This window comes from Melanostigma gelatinosum (assembly GCF_949748355.1).
Source record: "Melanostigma gelatinosum genome assembly, chromosome: 7".
Lineage (NCBI taxonomy): Eukaryota > Metazoa > Chordata > Actinopteri > Perciformes > Zoarcidae > Melanostigma > Melanostigma gelatinosum.
This window is the reverse complement of record NC_136640.1, coordinates 9,856,041-9,880,884: the sequence shown is the minus strand read 5'-3', so window position 1 is coordinate 9,880,884 and position 24,844 is coordinate 9,856,041. Positions and strand designations below refer to the sequence as shown.

Genomic DNA, 24,844 nt, shown 5'->3' with positions numbered 1-24,844 from the left:
TAGATAGATAGATAGATAGATAGATAGATAGATAGATAGATAGATAGATAGATAGATAGATAGATAGATAGATAGATAGATAGATAGATAGATAGATAGATAGATAGATAGATAGATAGATAGATAGATAGATAGATAGATAGATAGATAGATAGATAGATAGATAGATAGATAGATAGATAGATAGATAGATAGATAGATAGATAGATAGATAGATAGATAGATAGATAGATAGATAGATAGATAGATAGATAGATAGATAGATAGATAGATAGATAGATAGATAGATAGATAGATAGATAGATAGATATATAGATAGATAGATAGATAGATAGATAGATAGATAGATAGATAGATAGATATATTCCACTAAAGTGTCGTTTAAATTGCTTTTTTCCTCCTCTTATCTGCTCTAGCATCTCGCTAAATTACACGCACACACAGACCGACACAGAGACACGTACACACGCACGCCGTGAGCGCGCACCACTCAAAGTTTGACGCGCCGACTTCCATAGCACAGGCGCGTCTGATAGAAAGCAGTAAACTATGCGGGATATTTCTCGGTGACTGAGCGTCATTTATTTATTTCGCGGTGATAAGACGTTCGGCGCCTATAAGCTCATGTCTGACCGTGAACGGAGCTATTTCAACGTTACCCTCCCACCTGCACTTAATTGTTTCGGAGTTTTTCTCTCGGTGGCTGCGTGCGCGTAACTTTCAGACGAGGACAAATATTTGGAATTTGGGGCATTTTGGCACAAGACGGGACAGCGTGTGCGCCAGGCGTCAGACATAGACATAGAGACATAGACACAAGTGGCTCTCATACTGTAGGAGAAGCGATAGAGATATAAAAGCGTGTTGAAGTTGCTGAATGGAAAGTTAGTTTTGTCCTTTCTTGGTCGCGGGACATTTCAAGTGAATCACATTTAATGTACGGGTAAGTTCTTCAGAGTTTGTACGAGTTTCTTTATTACTCACCATGAGTTCACCGGTGGTTTTCCAGATATGGACGTTTTTTTTGTTGGGGACTTTATTAACCGGGGTCACATGGGGTGATTTCTCCTCCGCCAGAGTGCTGAGGGGCAACATCAGGAGAGACGGTGAGTCTTTATCATCACTCTTTTTCTTTGTGTTTAGCGTGTCTTTACTGCTGACGCAGTGTATCTGCAAAGGTCGGTTATGTGACCATCTTGGGAAAAAAAACGACTTAATTAGCCTGTAATTAACATACTTTATTTTGTGTTATTGTAGCCTATGCATATAACTTGACTTCTTGAAATTGTTGGCCTATTATTTTTTTTAAATAAAGTTTAGATCAGGAAGTGGCTTTTTTTCATTGATGCATCATTGGATCTACTTGTTTAAATCCCTTTTTATGTTCTTTCTCAGCTGAAATACTGTTTTGGAAAGACTAATGGTATATTGAGATATTTATTTTTTGACTTGTGGTGACCTCAGTGTTACTTAAAATAGATATCAGTTGTTTGTAAGTGCGGCAGTTGACTGACATGGCTTGTTGTAGTGGATTACTTGCTGACACACTGTTGGGTGAGTATAGCAGCAATGGAGTGAGACAAGTTAAATGATGTACAGTGGGTGCAAAAGAAGAGGATAAGCAAAGTCTGTTGGATGACAAGCTGCTCCTGATTTTTAGGCTTAAATAAGGAGCATGCATGTCCCAGAACATTCCATTATTGCTGCAGTCCATCCCTCCTTCACTGAAGCGGCAGTCTTCAGACTTCTTGAGCCTCTTTCCTATCGAACTTCCTGCAGGTGTGCCATGCTTACTTTTACTTGGCCCTGAGGCTAAAGTCATGGTGAATTACAGACACACACTCACACACACATGCACACAGCTGCAGTGTTGCTTTTGCCAGGGAAACATGAAAATACCACTGTATTAGGTTCTAACCTGGGCCACTGCCCCTGTGGACGGTCTCACGTCTCACTGTGTGTGCTAATAACAAAGGCATAACATGGAGGGGTAGGTCATGACTTTAAGTCTGAGTGTCCAAACATGAAGTAGCTCCCCATCAAAAAGCTGTTCAACTTTCTGAAGTTAAGATTATTTTTCCTTTTTGCATTTAACTGTTCATGATGAATCGTTCTAACCAAAGCTGCCACGCATATTAACATCGAGTCCAAACACACTTTGATGAGTCAATACCCACAGATGTTTGAGTGATGGATTGCAGCCTGTTAGAAAACAGTTGCCGAATACAAATGGCATCATAGACACCGCGGCACAGAGTGACAGGTGAGCTGCAGCATTGCTGTGAGACAGAGCAGACGGACGGGAGGGGAAAAGCAGCGAGTGATGACAAAGAAACGGCTCGTTACCAAATAAAAGGTGATGCTGTTCGGAGACGACAGCATGCAGTCACTTTTATTTGGTCAAGGTTCCAAATACCAGCAGGATAAAAAAAAGTGTCTGCTACCTCACGGAAAAAGTATGAAGCAGTAAAGTTCAGAAGAAGGCAGTGATAAAGCTCCAACATGCTTTTACGCTACTTTAGAAATGGGAGTTTTTATTACTCATTCCAACAAGATTTAAAAAGATCTGCATCTCAGTTCTTTCCTCTGTTGTCATTTTATGTTACGAGGAAAGAGTCTAAGACTATATTCAAATAGACACTTTATTCTTAGTTGTTCATTGACTTTTGTTTTTTTAGCTGGTACAGATTGTTTTTCATCATCAGATTCTGATAAAATAATAGACTTTGCCTCATCCTGACCTATACAAGTGCTCCATTGACTTCATTATATGCTCAGGACAACAGTATTTCACTGTATCTTTACATAGCAAACAGTCATTTGCTGCTATGTAAATGATCTGAATTTGGATATTAGTACATTTAAGGAGAAAAAGTTAAGCACTGCTTTGTTTTGGGGCAGGAGTTCTTCTCAGTATGAGCTTTAAATCAACAGGCTATTCACATATTTTTTATGTTAAACACATACTTAAGCTTGATTCATTTGCTGAAAATTGAATTGAAAGAAAATAAAACATACACACTGATGCACATTTCCCTTTGCTTTCTAAACTTGCCGTTACAAACCAAATAATTGGTTTAGTGAAGGAAAAGATGTCTGTTAATATTTCAGAGTTGTTCTCTTGAAGCAGTCAGTCAAAACAATGAGTGTTTAATCATTCCATCACAGGAGTGTAAAAGATTCGATGGCCATAACTTTTTTTGAACACCGTCACTCTCTAAAGATCTCCCTGACAGAGTTGAGGGTGAATGTGTCCCTGTGTTTACTGTCGTGTGTGTGTGTGTGTGTGTGTGAATGCTGTGACAGAATGTCTTAGCTCACTTCGAGGAATTTCCCCTCTAGGTTTTTCTCTCCTGTGTTTGTTCAGTGTTTTGCTCGTTCTTTTCGCCTGCCATTGAAGCGAATCTCTGTGAGTAATGAACAGAGCGGGGAATGGCAGATAGAGTGTACACACAGAGGAGGAAACTCACAAAAACACATGTAAACACAGAAACACTACTTGATGACCCAAATATGATAAAAAAAATCTATTACACCTATTTGTGTGTGTGTGTGTGTGTGTGTGTGTGTGTGTGTGTGTGTGTGTGTGTGTGTGTGTAAGCAGCACTTGTGGGCAGAGAAATCATATTCAGAAACATTCTTCATATGTTCATGATCTACAGTAGAAATTCACACATTTTGAAAAGCCACCAGAAATTAACAACAATATGACTATATGATTTGTGTCATGACTGTAATTTTTAGACGTGATGTAATTTGTTAAAACGATTTTTTATTCGATGGATTTATGCTTGTATCATCGTTTATTTTTTTCTGAAGTCTACGGCACAAAATGCTGTATGTATAGTCCTCCTTGAAAAGCCACAATATTCTATTCAGACTCCCTGTTCATTCACGTTGTATGTTAATATCTTTCCCTTTGATGTTTAACTCCATGGCACACCTGGGCTACTACAGGTGTACACTGGTGTTTTGAGGCGCAGCAGTTCAGTGTTGCACAACTTTGTGGGTACAAGGGAATGTGGGAAATACTTTTTTTAATCCTGTTGACTTCAAGGTGAACTGAAGTTATGCAACAATACTGACTTGCACACACACTTTACCCATGTATGGAAGTACAAACACCACTCACAGTTTAACTTGCGATTCTGCTCGTAGAGAATGACCATGCTTTTAGTCGGTGGCATGCTTTTAACCTTCTGAAGGAACACACCCTACAAACATACAGTGTCTGTGTCATGCAGTCATCATGGCCACTAAACAGAGACTATAACTTCCACTCAGGGAGAGAACCACAATACATTGTATAAAGGCCCCTGGCATCTTTCTGATTCCTCCTCTCCTCTCCTCCAATAGGTCTTCTCTTATCTGTTGCCTTCCTCTCTCAGTGCTGCCTTATCAGTCTATGCCTCGCTGCATATCACTCCATCTTTCCAGACCCTCCTCTTTCAATCTCCCTCTTTCTCATGTCTCTCTTCATCTTCCGATCTTTCCCCATCTGTTTCAGCTCTTTTTAATCAAAAGCTATTTCACCCTGTTGGCTCCACGAGCAAATATAATGCGGCAAACACTGTCACAGAGGCGCACGCCATGCACACTTGCACAGTTGCACACTTGAACACTTGCACGACACAAAGCTACCTGCACAAGGACAATACTTTTGGCCAACCTTTGTAAACCAACAGACGTTTGAACATTCATTGTGGATACACTTAAAAGATCGACATTCACGCTGTAAAAAATGGGCGCAGATACAGATACAAAACAAGTTATATAGTAAAATGCACATTATGCAATTGCAGACAAATCATACAGTATGAGTGGCTGTGCTCACACAATCATGCATGTTCTTACGCTGAGCTGAGCGAGGTGTTGGTGATGTCAGTGAGTGTGATGTCATGGACCTTGACCGTGTCTCAGAACCTGAGGTGGCCTTGCCTCTGATAACAAACACACACACACACACACAATATACAGTCATTCACTAATGTCTCACAAAGTATACATAAAAAGCAAAGAAGTTCATCAGACAAGCAATCTCGCTCTACTGTAACTACTGCGTGTCATGTTTCTGTTGCCTCGGGGCAATGCTGCGCTATAATGGCAGTAAAACACCAAGGGAAATCTGTATTAAGTGAAATACTTGTTCAAAACATTTGTATTGTGCAGCAGTTCATTGGCAGCGAGGTTAAGTGGCTTGTTGGCATCCAACTGTACAGCATATAGATTTGACTGCTCTACAATAACGTCAAGGATATCTTCTTCGAATAACCTCTTGAAGTAATAGAGTAGGGGCATGATGTCATCAGCCTGCAGAAGTGTAAGTGTAATTACAGTACCAGTATTACTTCTGCCTCTCAAACCTGATTAATTCTTCCTCACTTTCCTCAAACTCACTGTCCTCTATCAGAGGGTGTGAGCCTATGTATCCCAACTGTTGGATATGGCTTCTACACATATTTTATTATAAATATATACCTCTTTATTTTTATCATCAAGTCATGCGATGCAAAATCGTGACATCTATCTTACCTCCCAATCAGATCATGCTGTCACTTCACTTGTCTTTCTGAAAGGAGGTCCCGCCCCCAATCCATGCATCATGCTCACTCCTGCACTTCATTTGATTGCTAACGTACATATAGCACTTTGTTGTGTGTAGGAATGAAAAAACAAATAGGTGGAAGGAGGGAGGAGGTGCAAAAAGGTGTTCTGTTGCCTAAAGGCAATTGCAGTCACTACAGGGCTACGGTCCATTTAATCAACTGATCTAAAGCTAAGCCAATTTGTATCATTTTAAGAAAAACAACTGTATTCCTACTCTGCGCTTTGAGTTGCAGGAATACAAAGGTTTACTCATGGCGTGGGTGGAGGCCCATCCACCTGGTCACTGCATCCTGCAACATCTTGATTGATTTAAGACGGGAGGCAAAGGGGTTCATATTGTTTTTGTGTCACCATGTTAAACACGGGGGTGACAGCAGGGCGGAGTGTCACTGAGGGTTATTGGAATTCATGAGTCACTCTCCAGACAACCAACATGGAAGTACTCCCCAAGGCCGACACACTAACACAATTACAGGATCTCCCTTTCAAGGGAATCCCCCCCCCCCAATAAACACTTGTCATCTCACACGCACACACACTTTTCATGTGAGAAATTGCATGAGCTAAAGTTGTTCCACCCCTAAACATTTGGCAGACATGTCTTTTCCTCCCCTGCAGGGAGGAGTAGAGGAAATAGGGTGGTGACCACTTGGACGAAGAAGCAAAGACTGCAGATGATGCCTTGGAAATTGAGTCGAGCTCGGTGTTTGCTCTGTAATGGAAATTGTGGTGTTAAAGGTTTATGTGCCTGATGCATCCCCTGCTGTGGAGAATGTGATATTTCCTACTTCTTTGGGAGCACCTGGTACGTAGATGTGTTTTATGGCACGGAGATGTTTTTGTCATTTTCTTTGTACTACAACTGGAAAGGCTGTAGGAGTTGTTTGAAGGGATAACAGGCATGCGTGCATGCACTATTTAAAGATCTGTACGTGAATTGATCGACAAATATTGTCTTTGTGCACTTTGTTGCCTCGCTCTCATCGCTCCGGACAGCAACGGATGTTAAGTTCCCAGGATATTTTAGGAGGAGAGGGCAGTGGGAGAGACATGGAAGTTTAGAAGGGAGCTTAGAAGGGTTAGAGGGCACAGAATAGGAGGAGAAGAGGGAAAAGGTGTGTTGAGAGAGATATGCCAAGTTGAAAGACCTGTCCCTCCACTTTTCTGCCCCGTCAGCTTCAAAGGAGAGATAGTGAGACCAACGACAAGCCAAATGGACAGAGTATAAAGGAGGAAATGGAAGAAAGAAGGACTGATAGAGGAGTGGAAGAGGACAGGGGGAGATAAGGTATTTCTGGAGAGGGACAGCGAACAGAGTATCGTGCCAAACATCAGCAGATTATCTGATCTCTGTATCTGATCAAAACTCAAATCATAAAGAAAAAAAAAGAAGGCACAACAACCAGCTTTATCAACATGCAGTACCTTCGCCACTGGTGAAGGCCACGGACAGATCTTGCTCCCCAGATTGGGAGTGTCTGGCTACATGCATGCACACTCACTGAAGTGGAAACATAATTAAGCTTCTTCACCTCATGACACAAATGGGATTGTTTGAAAGAACAATGCATTCCTCAAGATGAATCAAATACACAGACTATCATAACACAGAACCAATTAAAGGAGAAAGTTGATCAAACCATTGGATGAAAAAGAAGACAAGATAAAATGAAGAGAATGAAGATGGCAAAGATGGAAACGAGGTAGGGATAGAGTTATTGAACAGAATTGTAAAAAAAGTGTAAGAATAAACATGTGGAAAGTTATAATTGAGCGGAGATGAGAGGTTGATCAGGGTAAAGCAAAGAGCTAGAACCGAAGGCGCGGAGGAGAGAGATGGTGGAGGCTGTTTCAGAAAAACAGCTGACATGCAGGTGAAAGAAAGAGCCGGGGAGAGGAAGGAGGGAATAAAACGAGGCAACGTGAGTGAGTGTGATGGATATGAAAAGAGACGAGAGGTAGAGAGAGTAGAGGTGTGAAAAGAGTGATAGAGTGATGCATGGAACAAATGAGAAACAGGAGTGTGAGGGAGAGGGCGAATAAGCTGTGAACATGAACAAAATATAAAAGAGAAGTTTTTAAAGCCAGAGAAAGTTTGTGAACACACAAGGAGCCACCTGTCCAAAGTGAGAGACACACCGATGAATAATAATGTGGGATTATAAGGGGAAGGAAATAGAGTGCGCGATTTTAAGAGGAGATTAGATGGATAGTGAGCTTCTCCCATATCATTTGGGAGCGTCCATGGCTCACTGGGTAGAGAGGGTCGTCCGGCAACTGCAAGGTCGGAGGTTCGATCCTTGGCTGCTACGTGTCCTGTGCCGAAGTGTCCCTGAGCAAGACACTGAACCCCTAACTGCTCCCCGGGAGCTTCTCAGCAGCCCACTGCTCCCAATAAGCGAGGGATGGGTTAAATGCAGAGGACAAATTTCGTATATGTGTAAATGTATATGACAATAAACTTAACTTATTTGCTCTTTCTCCGTCCTTGAAAAACCAAACTAATGTGATTCACTCATCAGTGAGAAAACGTCTGATCCATGTGTGTGAGTGTTAGAAATAAAGAGATAGAGAAGGATGGTGCTGTATTTGAGTGTTTAGGTTTACTGCGGTAGTCTGTGTTACCGTTTGTTATACAAACAAAACACATTGAGTTTATTTTCATGTATCAGTGCCCACATTCATCAAATACATTTTTTTTTTAAATACTTGTAAAATTTGTAAAATACTAAGTTAAGTATAAGTAGTAAACTAAGTACTATAGTAAGTTAATGTAAGTACAAGTAGTTCATATTAATTGTGTTATCAATACAATGGATGCTATAATTGACTGAAAAAGCGTCTGCCCCGTACAGCAGCAGCAGAGTCAGATTTCACTGATCACGTGATGTAAGGAAAGTTAAAAGACAAGACAATGGTGGAGGATTAGGAAAAGCAAAAGCGCTTAATTGGCAATATTTCTGATTAACCCCAATGCTCAGCATTCCTTTTATTTACGATTTGAGCTATTTTGTTGAATTGCCTCTTAGCAATTGCCTCTAGCGAGCAATGATGGCAGGGTATATATCAAGGGCTTTTATTGTGAAAGGTAAGGCTTGAAGTAGTGAAGCTGTAATGCGCCACCGTTAACAATGTGAGAGCAATTAACACAAAACATACATTTGGGTGACAAATTGGAGGCAATAGCAATGTTAGGTGTCAGTAAAGTGTTGGACCAACACAAGCGGTCACAATCACTTCCAGTAAAATGCCTCAAACACGTCCTATTTACAGGAGTAACTGCTGAGCAACAATGCCGGTGTAGCGGGTGTGTTAATTACATTGATATCCCCTCAGGCAAGGTGTTGCATGCAAACATGCTCTCTGAGGGGATTGTGAGGGAAATTAAATGGATCTCAAGTGCAGCTATTTGTCACTTATTTGGATGTTCAGTTGGATAATAAGAGAAAGCCATGCTGATGGCGAGGTGTTCATTTTCTGATTTGCAAACATCCTCAGAACGGCAAAACAATGTAATGGATCACATTTTCAACCAATACGGACTAAACACACTTGTTTGTTTGACTGATGGCAGCTTTGACCCACTGTCACAAGTGGCTCTGTAATCGTCGGCATGTGATATTCGTTTGTGTTCTGCCCACTAAGGAGTCATAGAATTGGAGTCAAATAGTGCTGAAATGATTTGTCGATTGATTGAGTAAAAAACTTTGACAATGAATTAATTGTTTGTCGATAAAGCAACAATTACAGACATTTGCTGAGTCCTGTGTTTCAGATGTGAGCAGCTGGTGCTTTTCTCTGTTTTATGAAAATGTAAATTGAATACAGTTCTTTTTTTTGTCACTCAAAACAAGTTATTTGACAACATCCCTTCGGGCTCTGAGAACTTGAGAAGAGTATTTCTCACGAACCCTTTTTCCGACATCAATCGAAAAAATAGATAAACAGACGATGGAAATAATCATGTCCTTGGGAGGTAGTTGAGGCACACAACATGAGTGCACTGCTGCACTCGCACCAAACCAATACGTTATGATCCCATCTTGTCACAAACAGATGCTTTTTCTGGAGCCCATTGCTCACTTTCTAACGCACAGGGCATCCCAGCGCATCCAACTACGATGTCCTGGGAATGAGAACGGGCTGATCTGACACACTCAATATAATGCAACATAAATCCAATGCACCCTTTGCAATAGGGCAGTGTATGTAGGCTGGGATTGCTGCTGCTGCACCGCTCACCTGGAACCGCTGCGCCCAGTTGAGGCTGCTGCTGTTCATTTGGCATTTTATAAACCCGTATACCTCCAACCATGCATCCATCTGTTGAGCTTTGAATCTAGGCTACCCTGGGAAGGGATTATTATTGTCACTCCCCAATCTCTGCGATGCTGAGTTTGGTGAATCCATTCGGGCTGTGATGAGGTCAGAGCCTCAAGGCCAAAGATAAATTACCTACATATTCTGTGTTCACATAATAATGTGTGTTTTGACTTCCAGAACCAAAGTCATCGTATCCATTTCAGACTTTATAGGACTCTATAAGCCCAATATCTCATTCACAATCTGACAAAGAAAAGGAAGATGAAAGAACAGGTTAGTCAGTAAACTAAAAGAAAAAGCCACAGAAGTTAGCCAGCACGACACTCCAAGTTTCAACACCTCTGTGAAGCAGCACAGGAGGAATATTGTGCAGTTTAGGATGTTTTCTCAAGAAAAACACACCTAGGAATCAAGTGCTTCAAGTGTTTTCAGTACCTGCTGAAACTTCTAAAGCACAAGATACCGATCCTGTAGAAAAATGGTGTGACGCCCGTGGGTTTCTGCCACCGGGGCTAAGTGAGGGTGAGAACATGACAAATGTCAGAAGTGACACTGCAGAAAGAAGAGAACAGGAACCGCTCCCACCCCAGGAGATGCATCCCTGCTGAAGGAAAGAGATAAACACTGTGTATTCATGTTGTGTGTTATACATATATATATATATATATATATATATATATATATATATATATACATATATATATATACATATATATATATATATATATATATATATTCATATACTTGTGTGTGTGTGTCTGAGAGAGAAAGAGAAATCCTCGAGAGCTATGTGAGAGCTATGTCTTTGTTACTCTGACAATGGTGCTCTGACACAAATGAAAAATATTCTTCTTTTTTTTCTCTCTTCTGTCAAACACTTTTATCTTTCCCTCTCCAACTGTCAGCGTTTCTCCCCATATTTCCCTCACTCTCTAATTCTCCATTTATGTATCTCAGCATTTCTCCTGCTGTCTCTCGCCCTCTCCTTCTGTCTCTTCTTGTCTTCATTAGCTTCAACTGTCCTGTTTTCATTTAATCATTTTTACCCTCTGAATTTGGTATCTGAGCAGCAGAATGTGAGCAAGTGCAAGAGAGAGAGAAGTAGAGAACACAAATACTGCAGGAGAGAGGGAGGAATGGGGATAGGGGACATGGATCGGAGCACATGGGAATAGGGAGAAGGCATTGTTAGAGGGATATAAGAGGGGGGAAAATGCGAGAAAGGCTGAAAGAAAAGTTAACAGGCAGAAAAAGGAGCGGGAGAAAGAAAGAATATAAAAAGGAGAAGGGGAAAGAAATGGCAGGAGGGTGGTGCTGCTGTGGAGCCTCGAGCAGGATAAGTGATCCCAGTGGTAGATAGGTCAGATACACACTGACAGTCAGACCACTGACTACCCTTGCGCTCTGACCACACATACACACACACGCTTCCTGACACACGCATTCATACACAACAGCACACACACACACAGCTGATGTGAGACAGACAGACTGCGAGCAGGATGGCTGTCAAAACATCAGCATCTGCTCAGCATCTCACACAACGCTCAGAGCAAACACACAAACATACATCTTGCAAACAGCGTCCAAGCCCCGAGAGGAATCGAGGCTGATGTTTGATAAACTTGTGCGACCACAGCTGGGGCTTAGCTAAAGCACACACACACACACACACACACACACACACACACACACACACACACACACACACACACACACAAAGAAATGTACATACACACACAGCCCCGCAACAGCCAATTTCACCCAGTTTTTTCACAAAGTTATGTGTTGAAACATAACGCGAGGGAAATGTAAAGGAAACACAATTCGTGGCCAGTTATTGCATTAGATGTGTATGATATTGTGACTGGTTTTTTTGTATATGGCCTTCGATGTGTGTTTTCCTCTGTGAACATATTAAGTTAATATCGATGTGTGTGAGTGTGTGTGTGTGTATGCAGAGGTAATTGATTGTCCTCGTCAGCCCTGCTGTTCAAACTGCAGTAGCTGTCAGCAGGAGCCAACTGCTACCCTAACAAGCACTATAAACACACACACACACACACACACAGGCTTTCATGCTTTCTCACACGCACACACATTATCACATTAGCCCCTTAATGTAGAAACAGACCCACGGACATAAATGCATGTGTAGCGGCTCAACAATTCTAAAATGCATGTGGCGTGATGCGTCTCAGAAGAAGAAGATACTCCACACAACACAGCAAGCCACGCATACTTTACAGACACAAACACACACACACACACACACACACACACACACAGGGAGGATATTGCTGATGAAGTGTGGGTAAATACACTCCATCACAGTTTAGGAGGTTACACAGAAACAAGCCCCTCTCATCCCTCATCCTCTGCTTCTCTCTGTACTGACCCTCCCTCAAACCCTCCTCACAATCTGTCCTTACAACTTGAGCCGGCTTCCTGCACCTGCTTTCTCCTCTCTTAATCTCCCTCCTTCTTGCAGTCATGGATTTCCGTCTTATCATCACTCCTCCTCCTCCTCCCCACCCTTCATTTCTCTTTCTCTGTTTCTTCTTGTCCTCCTCCCTGTCTCGCTTTTTCTTGTCCCCTTCACTTCTCAATTTTTTCTCAGATTACATTTTCCATCCTCCTCATTTAGCAAGATGGAGCTTTCTGTCAGACGTTGTTTTTTGGCGCCTCCTTCACCCCTCTGTTTGTGCAACACTGAGCAGCGTATCTGTATGGCACATGTAGGCACGGTGTACAAGACCGTAAGAGTGAGACATTATTGTTTGTATATCTCTGCGACTGAGTTACAGTTCGTATATGTGGCTGAGCTGCTGCTTTTTTGTGTGTTATCCTTATAGGGCTGGGAGATATGGCCAACGAGATGAGGTCATTACTTATCTTAACAGTATAGATCACGATATTGCATGTTTTTTGCTCTATATGAAATAACCACACGGTGAAGTCTATTTTTTTATACTCCTGTATTTTCTCATTTAATTAAGGAACTTTTGTGCAAAATGAACACAAAAAAAATACAAAAACAATTCCAGCTGTACACTGGTTATGTACACATGCATGCACACACATACAGAGTAATCAGATTCAAACGACAGTTTGGTTCAACCGAGTTTGATCAGAAATGTATGCGTGTAGTATGTTCTTGTTATTATCAATTAGGCAACGCAATTGTGTATCACGACATCTCGATATATGATTTCATCACAGCATGATTCAATTTAAACACAATACATTTTGAATTATCATTGAATTGTGTTATGCATATGGCAACATGTGTAACCAGCATCGATGTAGACAGGTAAAAACATTAATAAGCAAGATGTTATCTACAGGAAAGCCTTCAATTTATTTGTGTATTATTTACACAACAAAAAAAGCTTGACACAGTTCTAAGAAGCGAATGTATGTGAAGTGACTGATATGAAGTAGGGTCCATTGTACATAGTGGGTGTGCCATTATGGATTGTTATAAAGGCAAATGTGGCGACGATGAAACATGCTTTAATCTGCATTGATAATGCATTTCATCCCCATATTTTGCCTCAATGCCATTGTTGTCATTACCTTTCTGTGCCTTAGGCTCTCTCTCTCCCTCTCTTTCTGTCTACCTCTCTGTGTCTCTACATGTGCATGTGTTAGTGCTCCTCGGTTTAAGCATCTCCATGCATATGACCATGAGTATGTTCGCGTCCTAGTGCATCTGCTTGTGTGCGCACCACCTTTGTATTTGTGCGTTTCAGCGGCTTGAGCCATTCGGCAACAGCGTCTCCACTGACCTGTCCTCAGTGCTGACTCAGCTGTTGGTCCCCACTGCATTATTCAGCAAGCAAAGCCAAAGTGTTAAACAAGAGCACATCACAGCAGAGGACGGCGGCACGCTAAGTGGACTGGCACAAGACACGGAGATTGTAGAGATGTTAGCTTCGTGCGATACAGAGCCCGTAGAAACAAGACGAAAGCCGTGTCCCATTTCCACTCACGCAAATTTCAACTTTGCTTTGAGGACGCAGTGTGTTCACACTGACAAAGACGTGAGTATGAATACCAAATTGGCTAGTTGTTTGAGTGTGGGATGTCTTGATAACTATCATTCTACAATGCAACACATACAAAATGTAGGAGATTGTCACAGTTAAAAAATATGAATTAAAGATGCCCCAGGTACATCACGGAATATAAAAATACCGCTTTGGAAAACATGGCATGAGACTTAAACGTGCAAATGCACTGGTATGGTCTTTCAATTCAGGTTAGAAAAGTGTGAGAATTGTCATTTCATCTCTTCTCAAGTTGTTTACTTCACATAACATCCTTCAGTTTTAAGAATGACTTCAAAAATGGACATTATCCTTTCAACCTTTCAAACGTAGATGTTCTGCCCTAGTTGGCAGAGTGCAGCTCATCCCTCTTCTTTATACCCATTAGGCTAATTTGTCCCCAAAACAGGTGTTGAGTCATAGATGCCCGAGAGGCACTCACAAAAGCTAAGTGGATGCTAATGCTAATCAAAGGCCCGAGAGGACCATTGAGACTCGCTGGTGAAGATGTAAGGATGTAAGAAAAGCCCCAGTACCAAATAAAATGTGAAGTGAGTCACAGCTTCCCAATGATGTCTCTCTTCTTAGTTGCTCCTCTTTGAAATAGACAATAAAAGCGAAAATAATGGAGAATTTGTTGAAATCGGCACGCAAGGGACCCACAGACACAAACATGCACATAACTACATCATATGCACACAAATAAGTTATCATCTTTGCTTATTTACGAGTGGAACTCTTTGGTGCACCCTATGCAGTGTTTGATCCGTTTCCGTATCTTGGGGCTTTGCGGACTTTCCTTGTTCTTTTCACAGTCCAATAGCTGCAGCAGTGTCTCTCTCTCTGTCTTTCCACTGCCAGTGCTTTTTTTTTTTTATCTGCCCGCATTTATTTTCTCTCCCCGTTTCCCCTTCACTCCCTTCTTCTCTGTCCTTTACCCCGCTCAATCACTTCCCCTGTTTCTCTCTCATCCACCCCACTGCCCTTCATCTACGCTCTCTCTCATTCTCGATTCAATATGCTCTATTGGCATTAATGTAACACGGATGGATTCCTAACGTTTCTTGACCTTCATTTTGGCCTTCTTCACATTTCTGTCTCAGTCTGTTTGTCTTTCTGCTCCCCCTCTTACTTTTTCAGTCAGAGTTGTGTGGTCAGTCTGACAGACGAAGGTAAGCTCAGAAAGCAGTGTGTTGGTCATGTCCGTGGCTGTTTGTCTAACCTCTTCTGTCCGTGTCACAGAACATGCCTTTGTGTCGGCTTCAAAGAAACACACACACTCTCACACACAAATGCACTCACACAAAATCTTCTAAATCCTCAAACAGAGGTATATGATCACCCAAATACCCACAAAGCACACACACACACACACACACACACTTTCTCACGCACATTGTCACATGCCGACGCTCTCACACTGAAAATAAGAACAGAAGGGAAAGAGAGAGAGAGAGAGAGAGAGAGAGAGAGAGAGAGAGCTAGGGAGAAATGGGTGGCTGACGATGATGATGATCATACTTTGTTGTCAGATCAAGTCTATTGCACAAAAGATCATAATCACATAAAAACAAAGGAATGACTTGTCTTCTGGCTCCAAGGCGCAAGATATTCTTTGTTTTGTCTTTTAGCAGACTGATTCAATGGTCGTTCCTGCATATGGTTTGTCATTTATACCGAAGTATTTAATATGAAAATCCCTGCCTGATTTATTTCCTCATGAATAACAATACAAACTATATTTGAGTCAGATGGTGAACTAATATCGTGTAGAATAAATATTTTCCAAAAGCCTGAAAAATAGAAAGTTTTTTGTGGCAATGTTGCCAGGAAACCAAGATATTTATAACATATTTCAAGATATAAGTTTCAAGCCAAGCAAAACATATTACACACAAATTCAATAATTGGAAGTGGATAGAAAAGGTTATGAATAAATACATTTTTAAAGAACTGTCCTCACTTTTTGTGAGAGGGAATCTAAATTATGACGACACCGCAGCTATTGTGCATATTTTTCCATTTCATAAAGTTTTTACAGATTAGTGGAAACAGCTTCTGAGATTCAGGCCTCTGGGTTGACTAACAGTTAAAGGCTTTGCTCGGAGATGTGCCATCACCTTCTTTGTTGTGCGTTCGACCAGAGAACATCACTCCCCTGTATGTAACACACAAGCCTGTGTGGCCTACCTAATGCAGCGGACACTCCCACACCCTTTCATGTATTCTCCTTGATCATAATTTCAGTTCGTTAGACTGGAGAAAAACTGAAATGTCCCTTCAGTCTAACCCCTTCTGTATTCTGCCTTCCTCTCCATGCCATCGCTCGAATCCCAATTCTCCAGACTTTTACACTGACTGCAAAAAAAACATGCAGTCTCTGTGCATGAAAGAAAGTGATGGAAGTGAATTGGTTTCAGCAGCAAAGGTGGGGCTGCACCACAAAGATCATCTAAAAGAAAAGAGTCATATATTAGACAGAGGAGGAGGAGGAGAGATACAGTCGTGACACACTATGTGTTTTGACCCTTTAATGTCTAACGCCTTAGGGAGCAAGTCAAACCGATGGCCACGCCCTCGGGGAGGGGGAGGGTTTGACTTGGTCCCTGAGTTGTGAAATACTTGAAAATGTGAGAATGTACATCTGGTGTCCATTTGGTTTTTAAACAAATATATATTTTAGAGTGTCAGAGTTTCTGGCACGGTCAAAAAGAGAGGGAAGGAGAGGTAGAGAAGATGGTGCAGGATGGAGAGAACAGAGGAAGTGAAGAAGAGGAGGAGAAATGTGGGGAGAGAGCCGATGCTGACCAAAGCTGACACCCCTCGGCATGCAGTGTTCACCTCCAGGGTGTGTGTGTGTGTGTGTGTGTGTGTGTGTGTGTGTCTTGTTCATGCCTCTGTGCTTGCATGGGCGTGACTGAGCAACAAGGGAGAATATTTAAAGCTGATTAGTCATGAGAGAGTGGCATAACAGTGGAGGCAGCACAGGCTTTGATAAGCAGTATAGTGATGCGCGCACACACACACACACACACACACACAGGCCGTGAGCTAACATTTAGCCAGATGGACAAGGCTTTGGTTATTTCTCATGGGTGGGAATATTCTGAGGATACAAGGACTTCCCGCATCAACAACCAATACACGCACACACACACAAACACAGACGTATAGAATTGTGACAAAAATATGGGCACACACTAAAACACTACACACACACACACACACACGCACGCATTTATACAAAAAGACGCGCACAAAGGCACACATGCTCACGGTGTTAGGCAGCAGTTTTGCTGCTAATGGGCAATGTTTTACATTCTGTTGCCACACACAGATGAATAAACAACTAAACAGATAATGCATGACAGCAAATGGGCCTGCAATAATAATGATAATAATAACAAATAATAGCAATAGAGAAGGGGAGTTGATTAAGTGACTGTCTCTTTTTTTAAAAGTCAAATATTTCTGCAAGTTATCTATTAGCATTTTAATCTGTGCTGAAGCCAAATTGGCAAGTATCCTACTCACTAGAATGATATTTACTAGACCCAGTGGTTGAGCCAGATGCTGTCTCCAAATACAAATGAAGTTGAAGTAATCAAAAGCTGCATACAAACTACTGTGCAGCTTGTCGACTGTTTATTAAATAGTCTTTTCCTCAACATGTCAGACTTTTTCCAACACTTGTCTTTAACATTCTGACAGACTGATTGTTTTCACTACTTCATTGTGTTGTCATTGAAATATCCGTGCATGCTCTGTGTACTTAAATGATATATTTGTTTCCCTTCATAATGAAGCAATTTGGAAAATATACAAATTAGCTTTCAGTTGCCAGGCAACCATCTGAGACACCAGGCAGTTGCTGCTCCCAGCCAAGAAATGGTCCGTCCGGCACATGTCTGCTTGTAAAATAAACAAAACAACGTATTTATTCTGTTGCTTTTATTCTTTGTTTGTTGTTGTTGTTGTTGTTGTTGTTGTTTGTAGCGACACAAACAGATGACAGATATAACATGTTAATAAGTGGTTGGTGGATAATCCGATTTTGGACTGAGCATGGCTATAGCTGTTTCAAGATACTGTGCTAAGCTAAGCTAACCAGCTGCTGGCAGTATTCGATTGAATGGACAGATATGAGAGTGGTGTTTTTCCTCAAAAAAAAGCAGATTTTATGAAACTGATGGAATTACTTAGTTTCGAAATAATTTAATATTGTCAAAGAACAGAAAATCCCATCCCTTGAAAGTTTAAAACTATTTTTTTAGACAGAAACTGGGACTGCCACCAAGAACAAAAACAGCGACATTGCATGTCTCAGGGGACTTCTCCACAGCTGAGAGTGAGTGTATTATGTGTGTCCCTTTAGTTTGTGTCGGGGCTTAGGAGAATTCATTTTGAGTCGATGAAAGTCAGACAGGATATGTTAGACGGGACGACAGATGTAGGAAATGGGGTTGCCTTGTTATAGGTAACGTCCTGTGGGAATGTGTCTCTGAGTGAGAATGTATCATAAGCAAGCTGTCACTCAAGAAAACTAGTTTGGTCCACACAGAATAGAGACTTGGATTAAAAAGGGATGAAGTTCAATATAAGTGATTGCACATATGTGGCACTTTTAATTAGGACAGAAATAAGTTTCACATCAGTTCTTTCATTGTGACTTCAGTACGTTCTCCACTGAGATGTGTCTTGGTCTCTGATGCACATTGGTTGCTGGGTGATTAGAGTGTGATTGGCACTCGGATCAGAAATAGATCTCAGAGCAATGAAGAACATCACACCCTGGCACTGGAGGTGGGAGAGCCGAGTTTAATTTGTGAGAATTTACCCACATACATCCTGGCAGACGTGCGTCTATGCAAATAACACATACAATCAAGACCTTCTTCTTGCAACCTCACACCCAAAAAGACACTTTAATAGCGGCACAGATAAACACACACGCGCACACACACAATCACACCGTATCATTGCACAAGTGTCAGATCAGGAGACTGAAAGCTTAATTGCCAGTGTGATCAAGTTTGTGTGCGTGTGGTGTTTGAATCTAGGGGTGGGAGTGAGACTGTCAGTGATATTATCAGCCCTTGCAGATTGCAGAACATTGACCTTCTGTCAAGTTCAGAAGAAATGTGTGTGATGCAACTTGTTTAAAACAAAAGTCGGTTGCTTAAATAGAAAGCATTAGATACCCTTATGTATGATGTTATGTTGCAAAGGCTTGTGTAAAGGGAGCCATAGAAACAACATAATGTACTGATGAAGCATGAAGATGAAAATGAGTTGCCGTGCTTTAAGAAACAGTGGTATTCATCCGAGATAAAAGATACAAGGGACTGTTTATTCACTGCCTCTTCTGCAGGATTGCCGACTATTACAACTCGCTGAAGCAGATGAGCTTTCCCACTCCTGTAAACATATGAAGAACACTTTTTGTACCCAAAATAGTGCCATTATGGTTGAAACTGCTTAATACGAAATACATAATAAAACACAGAACTTAAGTGTTCTTTGTGCATTCCCCATGCCACATCAGGCCGCAGTGATAGTTACTGATTAGGCAATTCAATTCAATGATAATAACATTTTGTGTGCTACTGTAACTGACAACATGAGTGGTCTTAAAGAGAAGTGAAACGAGGGAGAAGAAGAGAGAGGGCAAGTGAGCGACACCAATTCAACTTTTTTTTGGTTACATATTTGGAGGTGATTTACTGGAAGAACATGTCTTTTCATGCATGGTTAGGCCCAGTAATAGCAGCCCTTTCACAATTTCATGAATTTCATTCATTCCGTGCCCTCTCCGCAGCGTTTGGACAGTTACACGTTCTTCTTCTTTTTTGCCTGTACTCAGCAAATTGGATCCGACTACAAGACAGGCTGTGAGGTTGAATCGCTGACTTGATGGTGTTCACGCTCACATGAAAGTGTGCGTAGCATTTAAAGCCCTTTTTATACAACGCTCCCTTATTCATGGGAATAAAATGAATTGGACACATTCAAATGAATTACATTCAATATGTTGCAGTTCCCTTCAGTCAGGGATTAACTGAATTCTATGATATTAATACAATAAACGCTGTTCACCCATAATTGTGGTTGACTTGCCTGTACTGCACTGTAAGTTAATGACAATATTACTGCTGTATTGTGCAACACAAATTGGGGACTATGTCAAGAAAGTTTATGATTCCTGCGCGATCTACCAGATTAAGATGTGAAAATCCTCCAACACTATTACAGCTTAAAGTCAGCATTGTCACCTTTTCATTTCAGTACAGAGCGAAAACAAAAATGTGTCACTGTTTTCCCATTTCCAGACTACACTGCGTATCCCACTGTTTCTCCAACGTATGTGTTGTTTGCAGGATTCTGCTTTTCCCCAAAATCCTATCCTTACAGTCATTCGCAAAGCAGGCAGATAGAGTGTAAGTGCCAGTTTCCAGTAATGTCAAATCTTTGGGCTGGATATTTAATAGAAATGTCTTTTCTTATTATTGTATCATTTGCATGAATTTGTATGAACCAATCAGCAACTAAAGCCAAAGCATTTTGAAAGGATTTTACGTCGCCACAAAACGTCTCCAGGACAAACAAATGCAAGAGATGCTGGATGTGTCACAAAATAAAGTTTTCAGTGTCCCGGACAAAACAATAAAATTGGCAAAAACAAACATGGACAATCATACAGAGACCAAACTAAATTAAATCTGATGAGCATACTGTCTCATTGGCTGCTAAACCGGTGCTGGCATCCCCGAGTTCACTGAAAGATTTTGAGGCCCAGACACAACAAAAGTACATCAGATATAGCAGTAGCGAGGATGGCAGACTGCTCACGTCGCCTGTGTTGCATTTGAACACACATCAGACTACAGCCAACAGGCCGGCTAGCATGTACGTTCCACGCCTGAGTGAGAGGAAATAACTTCATATCAGCAGTTAGCATTAGTTTGTTTTCGTCACGTAAAAACAGAAAACGGAAGACCTCGGACTGCTGATATATAAGCCGCTGTCGCTATACAGATATTAAATAAAGCAGCGTTTGCCAACCACTCTCCCTCACCACTTAGCTTCATTCCAGATGTCCATGTCATTGTCATATATTTGTGTGTTGGAATGATCAGATGAAGATGAAAACTGAGAAGAGCCCTCTGTGAGTTCCCTCTTGACTTTAATCTTGTGATTGCTTTACTCACTTCAGTTTCTCTTCTTCTACTGATTTGTTTAAGAAGAAAATTTGCCCATTTTCAACCTTATCTGTGTCAGTGTGAAAAACACCTGCAGCTGTTGCTGATGTTATCTGTCTCTGTGGCGTTTAGCTGCAAAATCTGTTCTACTTCAGCTTTGGTAGCTGCGAGGCGCTATACCGCTCAAAAACGTCCTTGTTTTCTTTGCTTAAGTTTCCAGCAGTGCCAATGATATCTGGAATTGTACAGTATTTTACAGTTTGTGACTAGGATATTCAGCCAAAGAGGCTGCTTGAGGCTGCAGCGGGGAGGATGGGGCCGGCGGGAACCCTGCCGAACATGAGCTGTTAAAAGCAAACATAAAACTGGCGGAGCCTTTGCTCAAATGCCAACAGACACTGAATTATTCCGCTGTAATGAATGTCAGCGTGGGCAGTGTTTGTTAGATGCCATCGCCGACAATAACACGGAGAGAGAGAGAGCGATGTGTGCGTTACTAGACATGAAAGGTGCAGTCCTCACTGGGATAGTGACGTGCTGGAGATCTTCTTCGGGATCCCGAAGAACAATTGTGAAAGACAATCAAGACCAGCAGTGCGATATTTGGCATTGTATGAAGTTTCTGCCTCCGAAGAAGGAGCGAGTGGCGCCAACGAGGCGCTACAGTCGTACAGTTACAGCGGAGTGAAAACAGTGTGTAGAACCGGCATATTTCTTCACATCTGACTTTGTGAATTTAGAATTTATTCTGACAAAACCAGAGTCAAGACGTGTTTGGTGAATTTTATTTTTTGTTTCTGTCCACTTTGAATAAAATGTTTTTTACGATGAGTTAACAAGGCAATTAAGCCCATCTTAGTTCAGTGTAAGTGAGAAACGTGAATTCAGAAGTTGTACACACGGAGGTATTTATTGGCAGAAATAAAACATAACATTGATAACTATGTTTTTATTGGTGTTTAATCACCTGAAACTAAGAATTGTTGTGGTTTCATTACCTTAGAATAAACCGTTTATATCTACATAGGGAGCTCTTCACTGAGTCCGCCATGTTGCGCCGCCATGTTTTCACCAGTGACGGGCCGTGTGTTGTATACCTGAGCCTTCAGTGCTGTCCTACTACAGTTGTATCTACATAGGGAGCGGGTGGTCTTCCACGGAGTCCGCCATCTTGCACCGCCATGTTTGTGCAGCAGCCCTAAACGGACGCCGGCTCTAGCGAGAGCCTTTTGCATTTTATGTTCTCTGACAATAGGGATGCGAAACCTGGTATTAAACAAGCCCCGGTACCAAATAATTAAAGATCGTAGGACTGATAAGCCCCTACGTTACTGGTGTTTTCATGAGTACTTTTTAATGTTTTGGTGTCATTTCTTATCACGCTACAGATTGCATCTACTCTGCACTCTCTGTCGGGCTGAGCTCCTCCAACTACACACACGCACGAAGCGCAAGCAGATAGCTCTCTGTGGTGAAGGGAAGGATACTCGAGTTGACAGCAACTACACTTGTTACGTGCAGTAAAATATTTTCGAATAAAAAGCCAATACTTTATCAATACATCTGTGCAAAAAGAACTCGACGGAATTGAAAACTAATTCAATCGGCTCTGTTCGCATCCTCTCATCCATCGACATGGTCGACCAAAAGCTTTTTCTTTTTTCTGTAAACGTCTCTGCTGGCTGAGACAAAGCAGACAGGAGGGCAGAGGACAGGAGGCATGACTCTGTTCTTCATTCTTTATAAACGAAGAAATTGTATTTATTTGATTGACCTTTTACATTTGTTTCCAGTGAGATATGAATTACTTTATGTCGTGATTTTGGGGTATTTAGTTGGTTGCAACCAAGATGCCACCAAAACGTACATACTGTTCCTTTAATCAATGCTTTTGAATGTAGCGCTATGCATTTTCCTTCATATTCACAAGTATAAATGTCAGTGGGGCACACACATGCAATGTTAGCTTGATACAGGTGAGGTTCACTGTAAAATATTAACTCAAAGTGCAAAAAATGGTCACATACACATGAACATATGCAAATACAGAGGGACACTCGATTGTCACACACACACACACACACACACACACACACAGCTCTGTTCCTCAGTTACCTTGGTGAATGGACCTTCGGGGTCAGGCTTCTGATCAGCAGAGTGGAAGAATTCCTTTATAAACAAACTCTGCCCCAACACACACGCACATTGGCACAAGCATACAGTAAATGCTTGGAACGGAAAGTACACAATCTGTCAAACACAAATTCATGTACGCACACTAACACACACACAGGGACAGTGTTAACTGCTGGAGCCAGAATTAGCAGAGGGTGTGAGTCCCGAAGAATGAGACAGATGAGACAGAATTAATGACTAAAGCAAAGAAGAAGAAGAAGGGAGAGAGGGAAAGATGACATAGAATATGGGGAGGAATTAAGGGAAGTTTGCAGTGAAGAGGTGGAGGAAAGGGCCAAAGCTTCATCATCATCTCCCTAGGGTGCCGGCTGCGGTGGCTTGATTATGCATTCAGCTCTCTTCTCTCGCAAAAACCACACACAGCTCAGAAAATACAGCCTTGTCAGCCTACTTCAGCACACAGCCTGACCTTAGACTGTGTGTTTTTCTGTGTATTTCACACTTTCAGAAAGTCAGCAATAAAATGATTAATTCAGGAAAATTGATATTGTGCAACATCAAAGTTTGAATAATGATCGAGTTGATTAGTGTGACTAATGACTGTGACGTTCATTGGTACGTATGACCTACAACCGATAGATAATTGAGAATTAAAATATTTTGACGGAAAGCTTCGATTGTAACCGAAGCAGCTTTTCCAGACTTTACGGCACTCGTTCAGCCGTCCGGGAAACACACCGACAATTACATGATTACATGAAAACGAGAGCGTCTTATGTTTAGTCTTCCCATGGACAGTTCAAAACCAGTATGTCTCATATGTTCAGCGACTGTGGCGATTATTAAAAGCGTCACTACGAGACATAGCACAAATATATTCGGCAAACGTTCCCACTCAAATCTAAAATTAAGTTTTTCCAAGATAAAATATGTTGTCAAAAGCGTTGTGTTATGTTCTTAAATGCATCCCTCATTTTACTTGAAACGAGAGAAGAACATTTATTCGTTTTTAGAGTATGTATTATTTATGAAACAGTAAAGACAGATTTTGCAGTTTTGGCACAGCAGTGCAATGAACAGACACTGTTATTTACAAAGTCTTCAAAGCAAACCTACATGCAAGCTTAACCTGCACATTGTACATGTACAGTTCATGCCATGCACACGTTATTTCCTGCGTTGACAAGAATATATTTTACTGCAACAGTATTTAGCTCAGGGCGACAGTATGTGATGATCTTTTGTCCTCAAGAGCTTCTATTAAACAGGATGTGATTTTTGGTCACCAGAGAATTATTTCTAATGGTTTTGGTGAATCCCTAATTTCCCTTTGAGCAAGGGGCCCACTTTTTTTTCCCTCTCAAATTTGCTGTTGATATTCATGACCGTCAGAGAATGCATCTCAATATTTTTGTTGATGCCTTGACCTTTTCTCTAGAAGCACCATCAGGCCACATTTTCCTCTTGTACAAAACCAAAATCGAATTGGTGTGATGAGGTCAGACCTACACTTTGAAACAAGGACGG

At 41.4% G+C, this 24,844-nt stretch overlaps 1 protein-coding gene across 1 annotated transcript in view; it reads left to right on the top strand.

Annotated features, from left to right (window-relative positions):
• The first annotated feature begins 579 nt into the window (after positions 1-579).
• The window catches only part of pdgfd (platelet derived growth factor d), a 44,553-nt gene continuing 20,288 nt past the window's right edge, over positions 580-24,844 (top strand). Inside the window, exon 1 of the mRNA XM_079271436.1 lies at positions 580-1,106. Within this exon, the coding sequence (XP_079127562.1) occupies positions 986-1,106 (121 nt within the window). The 5' untranslated portion in view covers positions 580-985. The remainder of the gene's footprint in view (positions 1,107-24,844) is intronic.